Below are 22,737 nucleotides of genomic sequence, written 5' to 3' on the forward strand. Positions count from 1 at the left end.
TAAAGTGCAATTTTAAGAAATGCTGCTGTAGTAAAACAGATGTCTGAGCTTAAATTTTTAGAAATAAAAGTACAAAATTACAAGGCAACATTCTGATAGCTCATTGCTCAGACTGTCCTGTAATTATAAATCTGAAATCCATCCATCCATCCATCTTATTCTACTTCTTCCAAACTGGGTCGTGGGAACGGCAGCCTAAGCAGATAAGGCCAGACCTCCCTCTCCCCAGTGACCTCCTCCCTATGAAGGGAACCAAATCAAGGACATCAATGTAACCTGCCCAACATAGGGTTACCGGAGACCAATCTGGTGTAGCTGAAGTCTGCTTTACGGTGGGAGGTCTTTACCAGCAGGAGAAGCTGTAAAACTCGTGAAAATACAGTTAAAAGTACAGAATTTGTATCGTCTTTCACCTTTTCAAAGCTGTGCATTAGGCTGGATTGGAGTCTTTGCTGGTTTTCACACCACTGCTTTACATCAACCTTTACATCACCTCTGACCCTGAATTCAGTGACTAATGTGGAACCTGAATTCTGCATATTTTGCAGGTGAATGAAGTGGCAGATCTCAGTAAATAATATAGAGGGAGTATTGATGTCTGCATTTTTGTGAAGGTCAAAAGTCTGCTCAAAATGGGTGAAATAGCCCTTTAAAACCATAATCTTGTGTTGCTCGTCTACTAAGAGTAAGTAATATAAAAAAAAAGGATGGTATTCAGAAAACTGACGGTTACTTTAATACATATCTTTATTCTTTAAGAATAAAATCAACACAATAGTTTTAATAATTCTTTCACTATATATTATTTTCAGTACATACACAGACAAAAATAGTTTTCAGCTTTTTTTCGGTGTATCATCAGATGGCTTATGTGTTTGTATTCATGCCACTCGGGGTTTTTGATCAAGCGACATGTTGCACGCTCTCATTCAGTTGGAGCGCTCAGCCTTTCTCTCCATCCTCTGTGTCTCGGTGCCTCTCTGCTTCAGCCACTCTCCGCTTCTCTTCACCTCTAGACTTTGCCTGGAGGGACCAAACAAAGGCTTGTTGGGTATATAATGTAAAGGCATCGGGGTAAATGGGTGTATTTAAAGTTTAAAAAAAAAGGCCCATGGTTGAAGCTAGCTCGAGGTCAAAAGTTGGACATTGTGAGAAATAAGGCAATTTGCTTTGTTTCCTGGAGTAAACTAAAATCCAGCAGTTAACTCACGCACATATGTTCTGTGGATTAATGGAGACTGTTTAATGGTTTCAAAGGAAAGCTTGTAGCAGGGTCTTTTCTGCTTAAGGGCAAGAAAATTGCTGTCGTAGTTATGTTTAAGTTTGAGTGTAGATGAAACAGGATTGAGCCAGAATTGCTGTTTCTCACGCAAACCGTCTGCCTGCGATCTCTGATGCTGCACGTGCGTGCTCTTAATTTCCTCACAGTGCACCGCTTTATTCCTCAAATATCCAACTTCCTTTTTAGTTTGTGTGTAAGCAAAAACAAAAAACTAACTTTTCTTTTTAAAAATCACAACAACGGGGACTGATGTGAGAAGTATTCAACATAATGCCGTAATGTTCGTATTATGCTTTACCTTTTTAGCATAAATGCACAAACTCTGATTGCAGGAGATTGCACGGTCAGAGCATGCCACGTGTACTAATCTGGATTTTACTATTTTTTGTGTTAATCTAAAAGCTACTTAAAGCAATACGTTTAGCTTGCAGCAACAGCTTCCAGCTGTAAACACAAATCATGCATTAAAATTTGATTTCATGGCAAATGCAGCTTCACTCCGGGTCCACAGACATTAGTCCAGAAAGTCTTTTAAGTCTTGCAAGATGCAGCGTGCTTAAACCTTTAGCTGGAGTCAGAGGGGAGTACCTTGTTTTGTTACAGGGGTATGGAGGAGAAGGGGGGAACAGGTTTAGGCTGGATTGTCAGAAAGGGAACAGTGAAGAAGGGCATCCAAGGAGAGGAAGATTAGGTAAAAGTCATCAGAGGAAATAGAGATTAGAGGGAAAAGGGTGGGAGACATCGTCAGGGATTAAAAAAAAAAAAAAAGAGGGAACAGGTTAAATGTTAAAGTACATTAAAAATACGTTTAATTGGGAGGAAAATTATTCTGCAACCATCACTCCTAATTTAACTTGTTCATTAAAAAGGGATAATACAGGAGAATGTAGCTATTCCCAGTTTCTGGCTACAGACTGTTGCAGCATCATGTTTATGTCTCATTCATAGATTTAATCTGATCTGCAGTAATTAATGTGCAACATGATCATTTTTAAATTACAAACAGCTGTCCTGTGAGATTAATACTGCACATTTCCTGGATCATGAATCATGGATATTTCTAAATATTTGTTACCCTGCGCGTAAAGGGGGCAGAAAAATGGAACAGTGTTTGTCAAGCAGGTCTTACCGTCCAGATATGTGCGAGCCACAAATTTAAGAAGCTCATCGAGAAGGATGACTGGGATGGAAAGCTTCAGCACCACCATCCACTTCTCCACGTTCAAGTGAGTGAGCTTGAAGATCATCTGTGAATCAGAGCAGTGGCATGTTAAAACTACTGAGCGCCACTCAGCGCACAAGTTCCTGTAAGAAGTAGCTGTAAATGTGTTATACTGGAGCTTATTTATCTGTCAGACCTGAAATACATGTGTTTCTTCTCCAGTTCTCCATTGTAGTTTCTCTCAGTTATATGTGCAACTAGCATTTAAGCAATGAAACAGGGAGAGAGGAAATGTGTCTGTGGAGATATAAATGGAGATGTGCAGTGTGTTGCATGAGGCCAGACTCACGGGCAGGGGGTCGATGTAGATGATCATGAAGTGAAGGGACATGGAGAGGCTCATGGCAGCCACCAGCCAGCCGTTGCTCCAGGGAGGCATGCGCGCCAGAGACTGGTTCTCAGACAAGCTGGTGTAGAGGGAGCAGGGACGTGGGGGAGGATAGGAGGAAGGCAGAGCGGATGGGGTACGTTAATGCAAACTGAAAATGTAAAAGGGCGTGAAAAAGTGCATGTGTGGAGGCGACTGCATAGTAATGTGTTTGCAAAGTGCTTCATTGTCTTCTTATTATAACTACGGGAACTATGACACAGCTTTCATGTTTGGAAAAGGTCAAAATGAATGAAGCCTTTATTTGTCACTTGCAGTTGCCTGCAGCAAAATTGGACCTTTTCCAAAATGAACCCATCAGCTTCTATTTCTCTTTTTTAAAGTGGACCTCATTTGAATTTTACCTCTGTTTCTGACAGTTTAGTCAGTGCTCAATCCTCTAAGAGTAGCTGATGGAAATATTTTTATATACACTAAAAATGGAAAAAAGTTGACTGAAGATTTAATTTGACCTCACTGTCTTTTTTTTTGCAAATTTGTTACAGTTACATGTTTCAGATCAAACAAATTTTAATATTATACAAAGATAACCTGAGTAAATACTGCAGGACTCCCTTTCCCGCAGTTCTTTATATGTTGTTCTGGGTCATTAGTGCACTCTTGGAGTAATTTTAGTAGGCTGGTCACTCCGGAAAGGTTCATAATAAATTTTCTTTATTTGTAGATAATGGCTCTCACTACTACTCAGCTACCATAAATTATTGTAACTTATTCGGATAGCCAAACTGTTTTTATAATTTGGACCAGTTTGCACATAATCTGTGCACCACCACAGTGGGTTTAAGCCCAAACAAACAATCCTGATATTTAAAATGATGGTAGTTTGTCAGTTTAATTTTGAGCATCTATAAATAGGAGATTATATATAATTCAAGAAGAAGAAGAAACTTTTAAGTGCCTTTATTTCCAAGGGGTTGCCACAGCAGATAACTGCATATTTGATCAGGCAGATTTTTATGTTGGATACCCTCTGAGGGATTTGTATCTTTTCCTGGGATTGAACTGGGATCTTTTGCGTGTTGGGTGAATGAATAGTTAATGCCAAATTTGTGTAAAAGTGCTTGAATTAAAACTGAAGATCTGCACTTCAATAACATCCTCACTATTTGGTTTGAAATCCACTGTGGTTACAAAGGCAAAACTACAAAAACTGGTGCCAATGTCCAAACATTTAATGTACTGGTGGCACATTTGACTAGATGGATGTACCCACAATGCCTTTCGGGTTCCCAGTGTAGTCAGACCTGTTCAGAGCGTTGCACATCTCGATGGTGACCAGTACAGACAGAGCCATGGTCATTGGTGGAGCAGACTCAAATACCTCACAGTGGACACCAGCAAAGTCCTCATTGTCCTCACTGCACTGCATGAAGTGAGACTGATGGAGAGAAACAAACATAGATGGTCTTTTTAAAAAAAAAAAAAAATCGGCAGCGCTTGTGAGAGGCTAAGATGGTTCTTTATGTTTGAAAAGATCAGCTGTAATTTTACACGAGGAGTCTCAAGAGTATTTTAGAAGAAAAGTTCACAAATAAGACGATTTGATACTAACCAGCTGGTAGAAGGTGACCATTGGACCATCGTCACTGTACAGGAACCACCAGGCAGCTGCTGCCACTGTTGCAGCTCCAACATAGCCTGGAAGAAGTATTACAAAAGATATGTCCATGAAAACTAGGAGTCTACATTTAAAGTCTTGAAGATGATTGGTGTGTTATGCAATGTTGCGATAAATCCTTGAAAAACTCTACTGAAGGAAGCTGCTGGTCGTGTCTGCAGTATCAGTATATACCTCCAATGGCCAGATATCTAAAGAAGAGCCAGCCAGAGATGAGGGGCTCTTTGGGGGAGCGGGGGGGTTTGCCCATGATGTCCAGGTCAGGCGGGTTGAAGCCCAGTGCGGTGGCAGGCAGACCGTCAGTCACGAGGTTGACCCAAAGAAGCTGGACGGGGATCAGAGCCTCAGGAAGACCGAGCGCAGCAGTCAGGAAGATACTGAAGAGGTGAAAAAAACCCAGAATTCAATCTTTCTCCTAGTTTTAAGTCCTTTCTTATGCAGGACAAGAACTCACGTTGAACTTAAGTGTCAGTTAAGTGAAGTGTAATGTGCTCACCAGACGACCTCGCCCACATTCGAGGAGATGAGGTAGCGGATGAACTGCTTCATGTTGTTGTAAATGGCTCTGCCCTCCTCAACAGCAGACACAATGGAAGAGAAGTTGTCGTCAGCCAGGACCATCTCAGAGGCAGACTTGGCAACGGCAGTGCCAGAGCCCATGGCGATGCCAATCTCCGCTTTCTTCAAGGCGGGGGCATCGTTCACTCCATCACCAGTCTGGGTGACGGGTCGAGGTGAAATGGGGAGGAACAGCGTGTTAGACTTGTTAAATCAAGCACAATAAACTCATCAAAGGTTAATTTCTTTTCTCCTCACCATGGCTGTAATCTCATCAAAGCCTTGTAGGAACTCAACAATCTTAGACTTGTGGGCTGGTTCAACTCTGGCGAAGCAGCAAGCCTTTCGAACGGCGTTCTTCTGGTCATATGGAGCGAGGTCATCAAACTCACGGCCGGTGAAGGCCTTGCTTGTGACATCCTCATCCTCAGTGAAGATGCCAATGCGGCGGCAGATGGCCACAGCCGTACCTTTGTTGTCACCTGGAGTGGTGGGGTTGGGGGACACAAAAGGTCGATCTTTGCTCAATTTCTTTTAAAATGAGACTGCTGTTCTGAATCTGATATGTATACTGACCAGTGATCATGATGACACGGATACCGGCGGCCTTGCACAACTCAATGGAGCTCATGACTTCTTTCCGAGGAGGGTCAAGCATACCAACGCAGCCAACAAAGGTCAGGTCCGTCTGGGGATAAGAAAGAAAAGTTTCAGCTGTGCTACAGCTGAGCAAGAAATGAAATGCTCAAGTCTTCCATTAGGGACTACAGTGACCTAATGTTTTTGTTTTCACTCTCCAACCTCGTATTCTGCAAACTTTGTTGAGTCCTCCAAGTTCATCTCCTCCTTCCTCAGAGGTGTGTCACATGTGGCCAGGGCCAAACAGCGGAGGGTGTCGCGCCCGGTGCCCCATTCCTTGATGACTGACATGATGTGGTCTTTCACCGGGCCAGTCAGTGGTACACGGTTAGTACCCACACGAACATAAGTGCAGCGGTCAATAACTCCCTCTGGAGCACCCTGAAGACAGGAAATGCAGTCGTTTGTTTGTGATTCTTAAACATCAAATTGTCTCTCTTGGAGCTTTTTCAGAACAACTTTTTCAAGTATTATTTTCATCTTTGGCTCATGTTCCACGCTCACTTTGACAAACATCTTGTTTCCCACAGGTGCTTTGGCCGACTTAGCAGGAGAGCAGTAGACTGACATGGACTTTCTGTCTCTGGAGAACTCCAGGGTGAACTCCTTTCTCATCAGATGCTTGATAACCTGTCAGAAAGTGAAGGCAAGAAGGTGAACTGGAGAAACCTTAAACCAGGTCCTGCATTTTAAACATAAACATTTTAAATATTACACCTGCCATGCAGTTGTTGCTTTGTTTGTTTGTTTGTTTTTTGGCTAACTGAGAGCTTTTTATGTATCAGAAGATAATAAAAAAGTTAACTAGTCCCAATCCTAAAATGATTTAAACTCAAAGTCGGATGAAAAACGACACAGCGCTTAGTGTCATTATCCGTGTCACTAAGCCAAAAATAACTGTGTACTGTACTCCTTTATGCTTTTTGAGGTCTTTCTACAATTGGGTTGAGGTCTGGACTTCGAATAGATAATTGTAACACCTTGATTCTGTTCTCTTTAAGCCTTTCTGTTGCAGATTTGCTGCAGTGCTTGAGGTCATCGTCCCGTTGCACATCCCAGTCAAGCTTTAGCTGTGACATTTGACTTTAGAATACTTTGGTACACAGAAAGTTCATGGTCAACTCAGTGACTACAAGGTGCCCAGGTGCTATGCCTGCAAAATGAGCCAAAACCTCCTCCACCATGGTGCTGACAGTTGGTTTGAGGTCTTTGTGCTGATATGCTGTGTTTAGTTTTCAGCAGATGTGGTGCTGTGCATTACAGCCAGACATCTCCACAGTGGTCTCGTATGTTCAGAGGACATTGTTCCGGAAGTCTTGTGGTTTGTTCATATGCGATTTTGCAAACCTAAGCTGAGCCCTTATGTTGTTTTTAGACAGAAGAGGCTTTCTTCTGCCAATGCTTCCTAACAAGCCATATTTGTTCAGTCTTTTTCTAATTGCGCTGTTGTTCAAATTATTTAGAAGTGGCCTTATAATTCTTCCCAGATTAATATGCAGCCAAATCTGCTGTTCTCAAGATCATTGCTGATGTGTTTTCTCCTTGAAAATGTGTAAAGACACGCCTTAATGCTACAAAACTGCTCCTTTTATAGAGGTGCTCACATTTCCTGATGATCAGTAAATCAGATGCACTTGATTAGCAGCACCTGGCTGTCCCTGACCCTCTTGATTCCCATGGAAGCAGTAAGGGTATGCTTAGTTATTCACATACTGCTCCTGCTGACAGTAAAGCTGTCTGTATAAAGAGTAACTCACTACATGCTGTATCAGATATTTGACAGACTTACGGAACAGCAAGCGTTTGCCCTCTCCACCTTGGACAGGCTGCGCACTTCAGTGTTGAACACATTCATCTTCTCCACCAAACAGCACAGGGCCGTCTCCGTGGCCTCACCCACCTTCTCATAAATGCCCTTGGACTGCATCAACGAGACAAAGAGTTCATTAAAAATTGCTGAGTGCATTTTAAGAAGGCTGTTCAGCGGAAGCATAAACTCCTCCTCCACAGACCTCGTTGTAGTCCAGAGAAGAATCATTGCACAGTGCGCAAATAGTTGCCAGCTCAACCAATCCGTCATACTGTCCGCACTTCACAAACGCACCATTCTTTGTTCTGGTCAAAAGAGACACAACTCATTAGTTTTGTTTGGTTTTTAAGTCTGTTGGGTCATGGCAGTCATGTGCTGATTCTGTCTCTTACACTTCTCCCTCAGGGGTGTACTTTGAGCCCGAAATGTCAAACTGACAGAGGGAAACGCTGTCGCCTTCAACTTTATCGATGACGAACATCTGTGTGGAAACATGGCAAAAAATGACATTTTATGAGACCTCCTTTTATTTGAATGAAAACGTGCGCAGGCTTATTTGTGTGTACCCACCTTGGTCACACACATCTGGTTGGTGGTGAGGGTGCCGGTCTTATCAGAGCAGATGACCGAGGTGCAGCCCAGGGTCTCCACAGAAGGCAGGCTTCTGACGATGGCGTTCTTCTTGGCCATACGACGTGTTCCCAGCGCGAGGCAAGTGGTGATGACAGCAGGCAGGCCTGTGACGGGCAGTGGGAGAGCTTAATCAGAGAGGCCCTGAACAAACTGAGCTGCTTTAAAACAAGAACGAGTTGAATGCTGGACAAAACTTGATTGAACTTCAGAGATGAGGACAAATGTTTGATTAAAAAACAGCTGGACTTCAGGGATTCTGCCACTTGGCAGGGTGACAACAGTGGGGGTCCCTGCACAGCCCTTAACACATCAGCTGGAGCGCATCCAGAATACTGTGTGTGCTCTCCAATGCTATTCCTGAGGGAAGGGCTGGTATGAGTCATTCAGCACTCCGGCACATGGAGGGTGATCTGCGTTCACATTCTTGGCAAAAACAATGGTGTGGTCAAGGTCTGGAGATTGTCCAGTTTAGTGACATTATCGCGGCATCTATGTGTGCATATTATGTTGTTCTTTTGGCATCATCAGGTTGTGCTCTCCAGTTAACTTTGGCACAATTTACAGCTGACTGATGGGGAGACCTTAAAAATGAGAATGTTCTTGCCTCACAAAGAAGATGGTACATGAAAGTTCAAATGTTTTACTAAGAGCTGAATTCAAGGAGGTTTTGTCCATACAAGCTTTAATCGCACATTTTTATTTTGAGTTTAATAAAAGGGCTTAAAACTAGTGTGCAAATCAGAGATGTACTGGTCATCAGCTGCTTTCTGAGGCATACACCTGTTTCTGTCAGTTCTAATCGGGTCCTTAACTTTGAAAACTCAGCTTAAGAGGTTCATGGAGAGTCTCCAAAGCCGTCTGCACTGTCTGCTGAACAATGAGACTGAACAATGCACTGGACTTTAAAGGGTTGGTAATTCGGAAATTTCCATCTAACATGTTCATACAATAAAAACTGAACTGAAATGAGCAAACTTGCTCTGAAAACTAATACATACTGATACATACATACCCAACGATCATTATAGTAAGAGAAGGGTACTTTTATAAACTGCTAAACATGCAAAGCTATTATAGTGGATACCTGAATAAAACTTTTACATGGAAATTTCCAAATTACCGACCCTTTTAAAGTCCAGAGCATTGTTCAGTCTTAATAATAAGAACATGAATGAAGGTGTCTAATTTATTCCTTTCCATATGCAAAAAAAATTACTTAACAAAAACACTTTTGAACAGACTGGAAGCAGCATCATGAGCTACATGACGTGAATGTTTCATATGGTTGAGCAATCAAATAGAAGTTAATCCAGGGGGCTTACCTTCAGGAATAGCAGCCACAGCCAAAGCCACAGCAATCTTGAAATAATAGATAGCGCCGCGGATCCAGGAGCCTCCATGGACGGGGTCATTGAAATGACCGATGTTGATTATCCACACGGCCACACAAATCAGGGAGATGACCTGCAGGGCAAGCAGCAAGGGGGGCACGTGTATGACATTAGTTGTAATTTTCAGTCTCAAGCCAGCAATATTAAAATGTTTATGACATGAATGAAATTTACTGTTGCAGATAAGACAATCTCTGAAACGCTGCCCGTCTCACCCACCTTTGAGAGCTGCTCTCCAAACTCGTCCAGTTTCTGCTGCAGAGGGGTCTTCTCCTGCTCGGTGGCAGCCATCTGGTCGCGAATCTTGCCGATCTCGGTAGAGACACCAGTCGCAACAGCAATGCCGGTGGCTTTACCGGCAGCAATGTTGGTGCCCTGAACAGAGATTTGAAAGAGAGTGACATGTCTACTGGAAAGATAGATGGAAAATCTGGACCTGAAATACACAACTATGAGGCAGCCAGTAAACTCAGACGCGATGACTGAAGGGTTAAACATAATGAGTGTGGTAGCATTTTGTTTTGACACTACTCATCCTCACCATGAGGTCAAATCTTTAATCTTTATTGTAATTTGGTTTATTAATAACTTCAAAAGTGTGAATGATTTTTTTAACAACCTAAAATGCATGTTGTGTAGTGTTAATTACAAAGGGTACTTATCTTAACACAATCAGTTGGTGAATATGTAAACAATACCATATAATTGCTAGCCAACAGCATGCTAATGCTAATGCAGAAATTAAACCTAGGGGGACTACTATGAGAAAACAGCGCTGCTGCTCACTTGATTGGTGACCTTTGTTAACATTTTCTTGATGAGTTTATGGTCTCAGTCTGTGGGTTCCTTGTTCAGTATAATGTGGCAAAGAAAAGTACGGTCCCATTCATAATAAAACAGACAACAAAGCAGGCTGTGTTCTTGGTTTCCCACTCAAATCTAACCCTTTGTTATTCTGCATTTAGTTGACCAGATATTCAGCAGACTGTCCAGCTTTTCTGGTAACTAAATTTACTTTTACTTTTATTTTTGTGTTTTTTTCCCAGTGGGTAAAACTAGCATCCAAATAATTCTTAGAATGATTACCATATCCATGTTGCTAAACAAGCTAGCAGTACACTGTAGCAATGTGTATTTATTGGTTCTAAAGTCTCTTATAGATAAGAGTACATCCAATATCGACAGATAGATATCTATAGAGGCTTCATGACAGCAATTAATACACCTGCACATGTTTTTTGATTGATGTTATACACATAATTTTTGATACAACCACTGGCTTCGAAGGAAAATATGTATTCCCCAGTGATTGCTATGGTTATGGTTGCAAGCAGATTGCAGTGATTACTTGTAGTTTGCATGGAAGACACCAACTTGTCTGCAAACACTTGCTAACTAGCTGAGCGGTAGTGAAACTTGAGAAACTGCAATGCGAATCGGACTATCTGCATTCAAAGTAAATGTTGTACCTCAGTGCTGCAGCCAACATTTTTTGAAAAGGCGCAACTTTTACACTGAAAGCAAATGGTCTCCACTTCTAGTTTGTGTCACACTTTTCAGTTTCTCTGCCGCTCAGAGTAGAAACTTGGAAGGTCAGTGCAAACTATGGGCCCCTGTAGAAATCTGCTAGTGACCAAGGAGGGAAGGAAGTAGCAAGGAACTTTTGTATTGAGTATTCTGTGACCAGTTTTCACCAACTGGTTTTTGTGAGTTTTCTATACTTTTCCCCCCTCAAAGACATCAAATACATTGCACAATACCTTTCAAAGTAATACATTACAAAAAATATGTTTTGATGTAGCAAATATGATGCAAATTAAAATTAATATATACAAATTAATATTGCATTTAAACAAATTGCCACAAGGTTAAATAAACACTCAGTTTTGCAGAAAATTTGAATTTTCTGACAATTATTTCATGGTTCAGGCTTTAAAGGGTTAACAATCAATTTCAAGGCAACTGGTCTCAACCTTGCCATCTGGGCAGGGAATACACATTTTCCTTAGCAGCCAGGAGTTGCTCAGTCTCTAGAGTGGACTCAAGTGACTATGTCCATTTTTTATATATAGTCTAGATGCCAGCATGCTACCAGACTGATATTAGCTTGGTATTTTGTACAATGTCTGTATTTGAACGATTGTTAAAAATAGACTCTGGTAAAGTGTGTTAGCTAAAGTATAGCAGTGTATCAGTTTCTGTCACTTATAGACATGAACCATGTTAGTAAATAAAGGAACTAATGCTACTGTAGTGATGTAATAAAAGAACATCTTTACAAAAAGAAAATCTAAAGCAAGGCTATAGACAGTGATTGGAAATTCCCTGAACTATGGGACAGTTTTTGATGCAGACACAGTATCAGGACCCCTGTAGGTGTTGAATTAACTGAATCAGCCATTAATTTTAATTACGTAGGTTTTTTTTTCTATTCTGAAATATCAAAACTGGCTCATGAAGTAAGAGTTAATTGCTTAATACTTTTAAGCAGCACAGATCAGGAAGTCAGCATGACGTTGATAATGAAGTGCCGCCTGTGCTGACATCCAAAATGACGTCCAGAATTTCTCATCATTATAAGTTACACCTGTGGGTTCCCAACAATGACATGCAAAATGTCTGCTGTAATGGTTATTTTCATGGAATAATGAGGTCCAATTGGAAGTTAAATCAGTCAGCAGGTGGGTTTTGAGACGTCCGATGGAAATATAAAGGTCAAGGAGAGGAGAAAGCAGGAAAAAGACTCACAGAGAACAACATGTTCTTCTTGTCCTGGTTGACGGCTCGGGGGTCTGGGACTGGATCTGTGTGCTTGATCACGCTGACAGACTCACCTGCAGAGATGAGCGGTCAGGGAAGGCGACAGAAATTAGAAAAATTTATTTATTTATTTATTTATTTATTCTTTGTCTGCGACAAAACACATACCAGTAAGAATGGACTGGTCCACACGCAGGGTTGTAGATTTGATGGAGATGATCCTGATGTCAGCTGGCACTTTGTCACCAACTAGTGTTCGCGTAACAAACCCAAACACAAAAGCAGGCCCTTCATTAACATTTGTTTCTTTAGTGATTTATTGGTTTGGCAGTATTACAGTGCAAAGACAATCTGACTGCAGTGTTACAGCTGGCTGGAGGAGGCGGGGAGGAAAGGGGGTGTTTGACTGGTTTTAGCACTCTGGATGGATAGTGTTGTTGTTGAAAACCGATACCACAGTAAGAGTCGGAGGGAGAGGGAGACCTTGGGGAGATCATGAAATGAAAAGAACAGGTGTACAGCAAACAGAGGGGAGAGACAGAGGAGTGAGTGCTTATACTCAAGCTTATTCCTTCACTCACCCCCCCAACTCCTTTTTCTCTGTCACTGCCTTATAAGGGGCCATGTTGATTTTGAAGGACAGTAGTACTCTTGTATTCACACACTTGCAAAATTGAGAAGTTCAGATTTCAAACACTTGAATTTAAATGACCCATTCCAGTCAAGAGTTTGGAATTTAGAACAAGCTTATGTGTAGACTGCTTTGGGGAGTTCATCTCATCTTAATTCTGATCACATTTATGGAATTTCAGTGGCTGGACAGGCTTTGAATAAAAGCAGCAGGTAAAGCTTACCAGAGACCTCCACTACATCACCAGGAACGATCTCCCTGGCCTTGATTCTCTGCACGCTCTTCCTGTCTGCCCTGTAAACTTTCCCCATTTCAGGCTCGTACTCCTTCAGGGCCTCGATGGCGCTCTCTGCATTGCGCTCCTGTTTCAAAAGTGCACACAGAGCAAACACATAATCATTCCAGCTCCTTGATGTTCCAGTCCTTTGCATGATGGTTGTCAGCACTATGACATGTTAAAGGTCAGTTTTTAGACAGATAAAAAGGCTTTAATCAAAAGATCATTATTTTAAAAAGATGCACAGTACATTGTCTTTAAATGTACCTGAATAGAAATGTATTTAAATATAAAATATTTTGATATGATAACGAAAACCAGCTGCTCCAGTCTTTAGGCAAAGTGTCCTTGGCCAAGTTGCCCCAATGCATAAATGAAACAGGTTGAGTGTTTGTGTGTGCGTTAGATGATGTGCCCAGACATAGAATAAAGTTGTTTATGTGAATGGATGAACGAGGTTTGTAGTAAAAAGTTCTTTGAGTTCTCGGTTAGGGTATAAAAGTGTTATATAAAAAGTATTTTGTATACATAGCTCTGGAAAAGTCTTGATCCACCACCTGTTTCTTTATATTTTGCTAAGAGAATGGGAAATTGTGGAGTTATTTATTCAAAGAAGAGCTTGTTGTGCATGTGTTCACATCACCTTGTTGGTACAAAATACTATTTTATGCTATTTAAACTGTGTTATCGCATTTTTTATAGATAAAACTTAAGAAACCGGAATGTATGATGTGTGATGTGACTGGCTGCTAGTAATAAAGTGGGAGTTAAAAATTGGTTCAGCTCTTGAGGTAGGTGCATAACAAAATAAAAAAAATCATCCCTGAAAATGGTCACGTACAAGGACAGGACTGAAAATTAGTGGAAAAGCAAAACAAATTTCAAAGAAAAAATTTAAAAGACCTTCGAAAGCACGGAGAACTATTGCTTTAAAACATTTTAAGAAAGTCTGGCATCTTTGAAGCAAAATATAAATGAGAGGTACCTCTAAAGGTCGGTAAAAATAAGCGAATGAATTAAAAAAATATCCTGTATTTTCTGATTTTATATTGATTTTATATACGTTCCTAAAGCAAAAGTTGTCTTTGTTGCCTCTGTTGTAGTCCCACATTTTCAGCCCTGGTTTTCCTGTTTCCTGTGCTTGTTATTAAAAGAAACTCCCACAGGCGTGAATTCAAACCCAGAACCTTTTTGGCATGAGGTTACAGTGCTAACTACTGCACCACTGAGCCATAATAAATATTAATTAATATCACTCTATGTTGTAATGTTTGAGGGCAGAATGCACGGATTTTGTTTTATTCCAGGAAAACATACTTATACAAACTAATAAAAGCTATTTTAGCCCTTTTTTCATAGTTTCTTTAAACACCCAAAGTTGCTGTGGCAGATAATCATCAGGCACTGTCATTAGAAATGAGGGATAAGGTTGCTGATACCAGTGACTGACTGATGCGCATGATGTTTGAAGCCATTGTTTTCCATTATCATGAGGCTTTCCTGGTGTCTGTATTTAATTAAAGTCCATCAGCTTAAATAATCGAATTTAAAGAGAGGTTGTGCAACCATAATTTTGCAGGACTTGTGCTGCAGCAGGTTGAAGTCCTTAAATTAAAAGCTCACAGTCGTTTCTTGTTCATCATGTTGAATTATTTCCCAGTAAAAGCAGGCGGCACAGAGAAGTCAGACAGCCTGATGTCCGCTTCAGTCTGTGGTTTCTTCCAAGGCTGCCCTCGACCGCCTCAAAGTGTAAAGCCCAACTTATGCCAGCTGCCCTCCCTCTCTCCATTCTCCTCCTCATCCCCCATGTGTGAATCCTTGTGCATAGTTTCCAAATGACTGCCGCAGGGTTGATATGAACCTCTCAACCACACACGCACAAAACGCAAGCCTGCGGTAACGTGATCGTCCCTCTGTATTTTTACTGAGGATCGCAAAGTGTGGATTGTAACGAAGCAGTTTGAACCTTCAAGGCAGGAACGGGACCCGGTCCGTCACCTCCCTCCACGCGCCCTGCTGGCTTAACCTTTCACCTTTTCACCTCCTGTTTACGTCATGCCTCTCTTTCTGGCTTTGCTTGATCTTTGAGATCTAAGGAGCGTGTGTGCTCTCTGTAAAGGACACAAGGCCTGAGCAGGCCGCCGATGTGCGTGATTTATTGGGCGTGACTGTTTCTAAGTATAAGAGTCTATTTAGGTGTGTGTATGTGGGGAAAAGACAGTATTCAGGAGCAGGTATGCGGCCTTGGGATTGCAGTTGTTTCTGTATATGTGTGTGTGTGTGTATTCATGCGCGCTCACTGACCTGCCACACTCCAACAACAGCATTCGCGATGAGGATGAGGAGGATGACAAAGGGCTCAACAAAGGCAGTCACAGTTTCTTCTCCTTCCTCAAACCAAGCCAGCACCTGAGACAGTCACACACAGACAGAGTCCAAAGTTGAAGGAGTTGTTGTTTAAAATTTGATGATGAGACACTGAAGTTGTCAAAATGAAACCCTTACGATTCAATTTTTGATGAAAGTTTGTTACTAAAAAACCAAAAAACCCTAAAACTTCCTTGTGGAACAGTTGGCTAGCAGATCTTACACTCAAAATCCAGGGATCACGTTGGTAGAATAGTAAACTCTCATAATTGACCATTTTTACTTAATAAATTACTTAAATGAATCTATTTTCATTTTTTTTTTGTTGGTTTTTCATCCCTAATCGATTCACCCTGTAGTTCCAAATCCAAGCCTCTTTAATTCTTTTTTCCTCTCTTAGTTAATATTGAAATTCATGGAAAGCAAATGTAATCCAATTCATGTCCTTAACACTGCAGTGAAGCCTTGTTATGTCTACACAATCAATTAACTGAGCTGGTAATCATTTAAGTCAGTGATAAAACAGTAAATGACAGGGTTAACAGATTTTTTCTGATTCAGCAAAAAAAAAAAAAAAAAAAAAGATAATAAATAAAATAAAAATGATGACTTCAGATATCACACACTGTGGGAAAATTCAGTTATTAAATTGGATTTCAATTTTTTTCTTTCTTCATCACTGTTCAAACAAACATTTTAAACGGAGTTTACAGAAAAGAAGTATCTCCTTTTTTTGTAAAATACATGGAAATTAGTCAAGGTTAAGCCACTTCATTATAAGGCCCGTGCCACAAAAAATACAATGTACTTACAATGTAAGATGGGGAAATTGATTTAACTTCCAAACAGTATAATTACTCCCCATAACTTAGGCACTACTTAAAATTTACTTATACAGGACTTAAAGTTACTTTCACCACAATAATTTGTAATAACTTGACATTTTAGTGTACCTCCGATTTTTAGGTAAATATTATTATATTATAATTTCTAAGAAAATATAATAACATTCAATTTAATTACAAGGGAATTACACCCTCATTGGCCACATTATAATGTGTTACCAAAAATACACAATATCTGTAAAAAAAAAAAAAAACTCTAAGAGATCCATTTTTCTTTTACAGAGGTGCCGTTCATCTTAAATACTACACATGCAAGAAACATTGTCAGGTTATTTAAAGGGATTTTTGCTTTATGTCACTGCTAGCTTGTCATGAGCGCTCCACTGCTGGGTTTGGTGATTTAATGTACTGACACTTTCCTCTCGAGTTAAAATTATACATTGTTACTATCGCTAAGCCCGTGATACAAAAGTGTCTTTACGTTTGTTGTGCACCTGTCGCTCAGGGTGAGAGTATTATCTTTTACTGCTGAGTAGCATAAAACATAAACATATATTTGTCACGGCTCTGAGCTATTTCTGCACCGCTGTAGGATCAAATGACATTTCTCTTTGTCACTGTTGTGCTGTATGATATTCTATGTATGAAATCCTCCCCATGTGACTTTTTTCTAAACCAATATTCGTGCACGTGTGCGCCCCTGTGAGCAGGAGCTACACGTTACTGATGCTGGTGTGTTTCGGAAAGGCCTCGTGTTGACACTGACACAGATTAGTTGCAGGCCACCGGAGCACGGACCCAAGTGGAGAGAAAAGAGTAAAGTCCTCCCATCCTTCCTTTATAGCATTTAGCATTTAGCTCAGCATCACAGTCTTCCTTGTTTTCCATTCGCCTGCTTTTCATCTCACATCTTTTCTCACCCCTTTTTAAAAAAAATAGGCTTGATTGCTTGCTCTCTCCAGTCTGTCTTCACTGTGCTTCTCTTCAAAGACACAATCGATCTCCAGACTGAGCGTCAGGGCCTGTCAACACCTTGCAGTGGTCGAGCATTCCTGTGTGTATGAATAGGATGACCATGTATTTGCAGTATTTAGTGTTCTCTCTTTTAGAAACCATATATGACTCTGAATCTATTGCGCTCATTTGTCATTGTAACAGACAATGCCATTGTGCAACCCAATCCCCAGCCCCCCCCCGCCCTCATCGCTGTCTCTCACTCTCTCCTGCTGCTGCAAGCAATCCCTCGTTCCTTCCATCCCTGACCTTTGTCTAAGGATATAGTTTCTCGTCCTGGCTTGAGACTTTCTTAAAATAAAGGTCCTGCCATGCACATGCACTGCCACTCTCTTTTCGTCTTTCTCTTGTTCTCTCGCTATTTCACACGCAGCACGTCAGGCCTTCTAAGGCTATAGTGACAGCTGTAGAGGGAGCCCTGAGGGGAGCAATTGAAGATTAAAACAATGTGAAGAACCTAGTCGCCTTCATAAAACTGGACTGGCGAGAGCAACAAGGAGGGGAGAGGGATTCCTGGTGTCAGTGAGAGTGGCACTAAAGGTAATCTAATAACGTGATGATGTGCATGATGTTTTGTCAGCTGAAGTGTGTGTGTGTGTTTGGTAAAGAGTCAAAAGAGATGCAGCTCCAGATCCCAGACAAGCCCCCAATTATGTAAGAACAAGGTTCATAAAACGTAACATAAAATCAAGACTTAAAAGGCAACAAATTGGGGGTGTTTAACTTCAGTTGCCACATATTCTGAAGTTTAAATCAGAGGTAGAGTCTAAAAATCATCTACATGAGCAGGGTTAGCTCTAGCTGCAAACCCCCCCCCCCCCGTTAACATCTTGATATAACTCTGTGGTACATTCAGCCCTGGTAATCGAGAGAAAATGTACCTTAAGCATTGCTACAGTGCTAAACTAGGTTTCTCACAGTTTAAAGGAAATATGCCCACAAATCTGGCAGAGTTCAAGAATGTTTCAGGCCTTCTCAGGTGTGAGCACCAAACTGAGACCCTTGCACTTTTACTGTACGGCTTCTGGGAACTGCAGAGCGGTGAAACACAACTCACCACTGACAACTGCTGCTGCAGGACAACGAATGTAAATTGCTAACTAGACTTTCTAACTGCTCAACCTCAGCTTAATGCTAAATAACCCATCAAACGTGTGATCTGAAAGATATCTAAAAGTTGATTTCCTTGGAGAAAATGTTCATATTTGAGGTAAATTGGAAAGTTATGCAAAAGAGTGAAAAGAAAAGTAATTAGACACATGATGTCTGAAATACAGGAAGAGATTAGAGAATCTACTACATGTGGTGTCCATCACTGAAATAGCAAACACAACTTTTACATGCACTGCTGAGAAAATGTCCTTTTCCTTCATTCATTGTGGTGGCTAGTCTTCCTCTGCTTGAAACATTATGTCATTTTCTGCTTTTTCCATTTACTTTTGAATGGATCTGGTGATAGTAAATGTAAGACAGGGATGGAAGGGGCACCTCTACACAAATAGAAAAATATATATTTTCACTACAAGATGATGAAGAATGAAGAAGAAATTTTTGAACGTGAGCAAGCTCTGTGCATTGAACACTTCATGAATATTACATAAGTAGGTGCTTTGCATTGGATAAATGGATGGTCGAATGCTTTGCATCATGAAACTCACAAAAGAGATGCAGGCTGCCAGTAGAAGGATTCTGACCAACAGGTCCTCAAACTGCTCCACCACCAACTCCCAGATACTTTTGCCTGATAAACACATTCAAATAAATAGACATAGCCCATCTATTAAATCAAATTCAATGTTGATACAGTGTTAAGAATTCCTGTGATTATACATGTAAGACTGATGAACAAACCGGGTTAAATGGAAAAGGCAGTGACTGTGATTTAGGTGAAAACACATATTTGATTAATGATGATTGTTTGTTTTAATATCCTCCCACCACTTTGGGCTGCTCCAAAACCAGCAGCAAAGACTGTTGCTGCTTTAGTTTGAGTTCAATGCACAACCGATGTGGACACAATCCATTAGTTTCTCGAGCAGCGTGTGGTGTAGATACATCATTACCATACTGGAGTCAGTAACAAGTGGTAAACACACACGCAAGGGAGCAGTCATGACAGGAAGTGAGAGGAACAGCTAGGGATGTTAAAGGAAGCTTGCAGGTGTGTAATGTTTCGGGTTGGCTCACCTTCCTCTGCTGGCAGCTCTGTTGGTGATGAGAGACAGAGAACATTAGTAAAGCACACCACTTACTACATTTGTTCTGATATTTGCAGAGTGAAACATGCAGCCAGGTCAATCGATTTGACCGTAAAACCATCGAGTACAAAATACACAGTATAAAGGAAGCATTACATTGCACAATTTACACTTTCTTCACCAAACTGAGGCCCTGCTCCAATAAACAGTAACACTTTACTCCAAAATGCATTCTCAAAAAACATGATTCCTCTTCATTTTACTGAATTAAGGACTTTTTTTCCCAGTGAATTAAATGTGAAGCAGAGGTAGGAATATTCATGATTTTCCAGTTCCGGTCATTTGAACCCTTAAGCCAAGCAGTAATGTGGGTACATTTACATTCATGCCTACGCTTTCCCTGCTGTGATAAGCAAGAAAAAAAGAGGCCTCTGATGCTTTCTTTATAAAGCTCAATGAGACTGCAACTCAGCAAACTCCATCTGCCGAGACAAAAGTAAATATGTTGACCTTGAGTCAACATATTTGACTCTCGTTTGCTCAGTTTCAAAATACAAATAAATTACCCCCAATCTAAACTAAAACCAGTAGCAGTTGTCAGGAACTTGACACCCTGAGGCACCTGCTCCACAAACATAACTCCTGCTTTGTGTCAGTCGGATAGTTTCCCTTAATTAGACCAGCATCACAAAGTCACACACAGCTTTGAAACCGACACTGCCGCTACTTGTCCTCCTTCACCTTCCCCTCCCATTTCCCTCAGTGTCTCTGCTCCTGCCATTTTATCTTGTTAACCTCCGAGGCACCCCGTACATATGCCGCCTCTCATTCAAGCTAAATCTGATGCATGTACTCCTTCTCCTGGACCTCCCCATCATGTCATTCACCATCATTTTCTACTGCTCTTTCTTTCCACTCTGCATCAAAAGCTTCATCTAAGTGCTCCATCCATGCATCCATCAAGCCATCCATCCATCTTTTTGTTTCCCTCACCATTGTAGCCATACTTTTCCAGGCTCTTCTTAACCTGCTCAGGTGACAGGCCGGTGTCTTCAGTGACGCCAAAGTAGGCCAGAACGTCTTCCGACTCTTTGGTGTGTGCGTTCTCCATCCTCACTTAAACGGAGAGGCTTCGAGACAAAAGGGATAGAAAAAAAATGGAGAGAAATTACAGCTGGCCAAACACTGAAACGTAAAACAAATGATGCGGCATTCTACCCACCACTTTCTTGAAGAGTGGGATTAGGATTAAAAACTGGCAACCCCCTGTGCGTTCACACTTGCTCTCTCTTTGCCCCCTCTCTCTCTCTCTCTCTCTGGGCTGTTGCTCTCCTCTCGGAGCCCTGGACCGACAGAAAGTGCAACCCTGCAAACTGTCCTGAAAAGTTTTATAGCGATGAAAAAGTTGCCCCATTGGTGCTTGTCCACCATGCACCCCCCTCTCATTGGATGAGAACGTCACAAATAGGTGGGCAGGGATGGCCCCCGTGGTAAAGAATAGGCAGGGGGGAGGGAGGGGGGAGAGGTGGAGGGGGTAGAGGGCAGCAACTGCAGAGGGGTCCCAGCATGCTGGAAATAAGATGTGCATAAGAGAACATGCATGGTTAGCATGGAGAGGCAACATAAAGACTGTCTGAATGGGCACTGGTGGGCACGTGTGTGTCCACATGTCTGTAGACACACGTGGACAAAGAAACGTAAAAGACACTGAGAGATGTCGACTTTTCAGGCATATTTCAAGTACCTGATTTTTAAGCAGTTCCCAACCTTCAGATTTGGACTGCTTGGAGGCCCCTTGACTTGTTTCATGTGTTTTGAAAATTTTCATCTTCTTAAACTTCTCAGATGAGAAATTATTAAGTGGAGGACATGAGACTGAAAACCAAAATTGAATGGTCATGCATCCCACCCTTCAAATAAACCCCACATCAGTGTGATGTGTGATCCAGGCACATGTACGTCTTCTACCAGCACAAGATCACCTAAAGCAGACTGATGCAAAGTGGTAAAATATCCAGTGGTTTGATGAATCAGAATCTTAGGTTGCTGATGGATATTTCAAAGTTCATGTTCTGTGTTAATACTGAGGCGCACCTGTTGATACATTTCATTAAATATTTCATCAATTGTGGCTTTTCAATATGCCTCCACAACTCCACAAAGTAATATAGTTTTAAATATAAGCTCATCTAAAATATTTTAGTGCTTATTCCACTGGACCTATTTACTATCAAGTTATCCATATATCAAAAGAAGAAAAAGAGCAACTGCCCTTTTCTGATAATAAGTATTGTTAATTGGTACACACACACACACACACACACACACACACACACACACACACACACACACACACACACACACACACACACACACACATATATATACATATATTTTCTTTTTTTGCATAGTACTGTTGTTACAGTGCCAAAATGCATGAACGAAATACATCATTAAATAGTAAATGACATGCTTCATTAATTAATTAAAATTGGAAATGAATAAATATTTATTAAAATACAAAATTAAAATAACATTTTAATGAATTAAAATGTTTTACATGAAATGAACTGATATTTTATTGTGTATATATTTAACTATTTTTTCCAATTGTAATTAACTGATGATACATTTAATTAATTATTTAATCATATGTTTATTTCATTTTGCCAGTTGTGACTCTTTGTAGATTATAGATTATACTGCTTCTATTTATTCTATTTAACTCTATTAATTTTGCTGTTGTAATAATATGAATTTTAAAAATGTGGGACTAATAAAGGTTATCTTGTCTTGAGCAGTTATGACAATTTGAAGAAACACTCCTTGAATGCAGTGGAGATTAATACTTTTTCAATAAAACAAATGTACTTGTGGACTGACTCAGAAAGCAGAGGAATGACTTTTATAGTTTTATGATGAATTTCCATCCATCAATCCATCCATCCATCCATCCATCCATCCATCCATCAATCCATCCATCCATCAATCCATCCAAGTGCTTTTCCAATTCAGAGTTGCAGGGGATGCTGGAGCCTATCCCAGCTGTTATAGGGCGAGAGCTGGGATACACCCTAGGCAGCACGGCAGTCTATTACAGGTGA

The 22,737-nt window shown here is 40.9% G+C and overlaps 1 protein-coding gene across 2 annotated transcripts; it reads right to left on the reverse strand.

Moving 5' to 3' along the window:
* Window positions 1–723: 723 nt before the first annotated feature.
* atp2a1 (ATPase sarcoplasmic/endoplasmic reticulum Ca2+ transporting 1) lies at window positions 724–20,986 on the reverse strand. Of its 2 annotated transcripts, XM_031732620.2 has the most exons (26): window positions 20,856–20,986; window positions 20,627–20,763; window positions 19,623–19,640; window positions 19,094–19,176; window positions 15,514–15,618; window positions 13,156–13,294; window positions 12,470–12,550; window positions 12,290–12,375; window positions 9,761–9,916; window positions 9,473–9,614; window positions 8,088–8,254; window positions 7,910–7,998; window positions 7,720–7,822; window positions 7,497–7,628; window positions 6,212–6,337; window positions 5,870–6,088; window positions 5,645–5,756; window positions 5,327–5,550; window positions 5,007–5,227; window positions 4,685–4,887; window positions 4,445–4,530; window positions 4,137–4,270; window positions 2,794–2,911; window positions 2,412–2,529; window positions 1,871–1,918; window positions 724–1,023 (listed from the first exon to the last, which is right to left on the reverse strand). In XM_031732620.2, the coding sequence occupies exons 2-25, from the start codon at window positions 20,742–20,744 to the stop codon at window positions 1,914–1,916; spliced, it is 2,985 nt and encodes a 994-aa protein (XP_031588480.1). In that variant the 5' UTR covers window positions 20,745–20,763; window positions 20,856–20,986; the 3' UTR covers window positions 724–1,023; window positions 1,871–1,913. The 2 variants fall into 2 exon arrangements, with proteins under 2 accessions (XP_031588480.1, XP_031588479.1); XM_031732619.2 differs by lacking the exon at window positions 1,871–1,918.
* Window positions 20,987–22,737: the final 1,751 nt, after the last annotated feature.

Source organism: Oreochromis aureus, linkage group 4 (assembly GCF_013358895.1).
Source record: "Oreochromis aureus strain Israel breed Guangdong linkage group 4, ZZ_aureus, whole genome shotgun sequence".
Taxonomy (NCBI): Eukaryota; Metazoa; Chordata; class Actinopteri; order Cichliformes; family Cichlidae; genus Oreochromis; species Oreochromis aureus.

Bases quoted from the DNA above. Each gene is read 5' to 3' on its own strand.
- atp2a1 (XM_031732619.2), bottom strand. From the start codon at position 20,744: ATGGAGAACGCACACACCAAAGAGTCGGAAGACGTTCTGGCCTACTTT. The intron at 13,295-15,513 runs GTCAGTGAGCGC...CTTTTGAAACAG, and splicing joins CTGTTGTTGGAGTGTGGCAG to GAGCGCAATGCAGAGAGCGC. The intron at 7,999-8,087 runs GTGGGTACACAC...GTTTCCACACAG, and splicing joins ACCAGATGTGTGTGACCAAG to ATGTTCGTCATCGATAAAGT.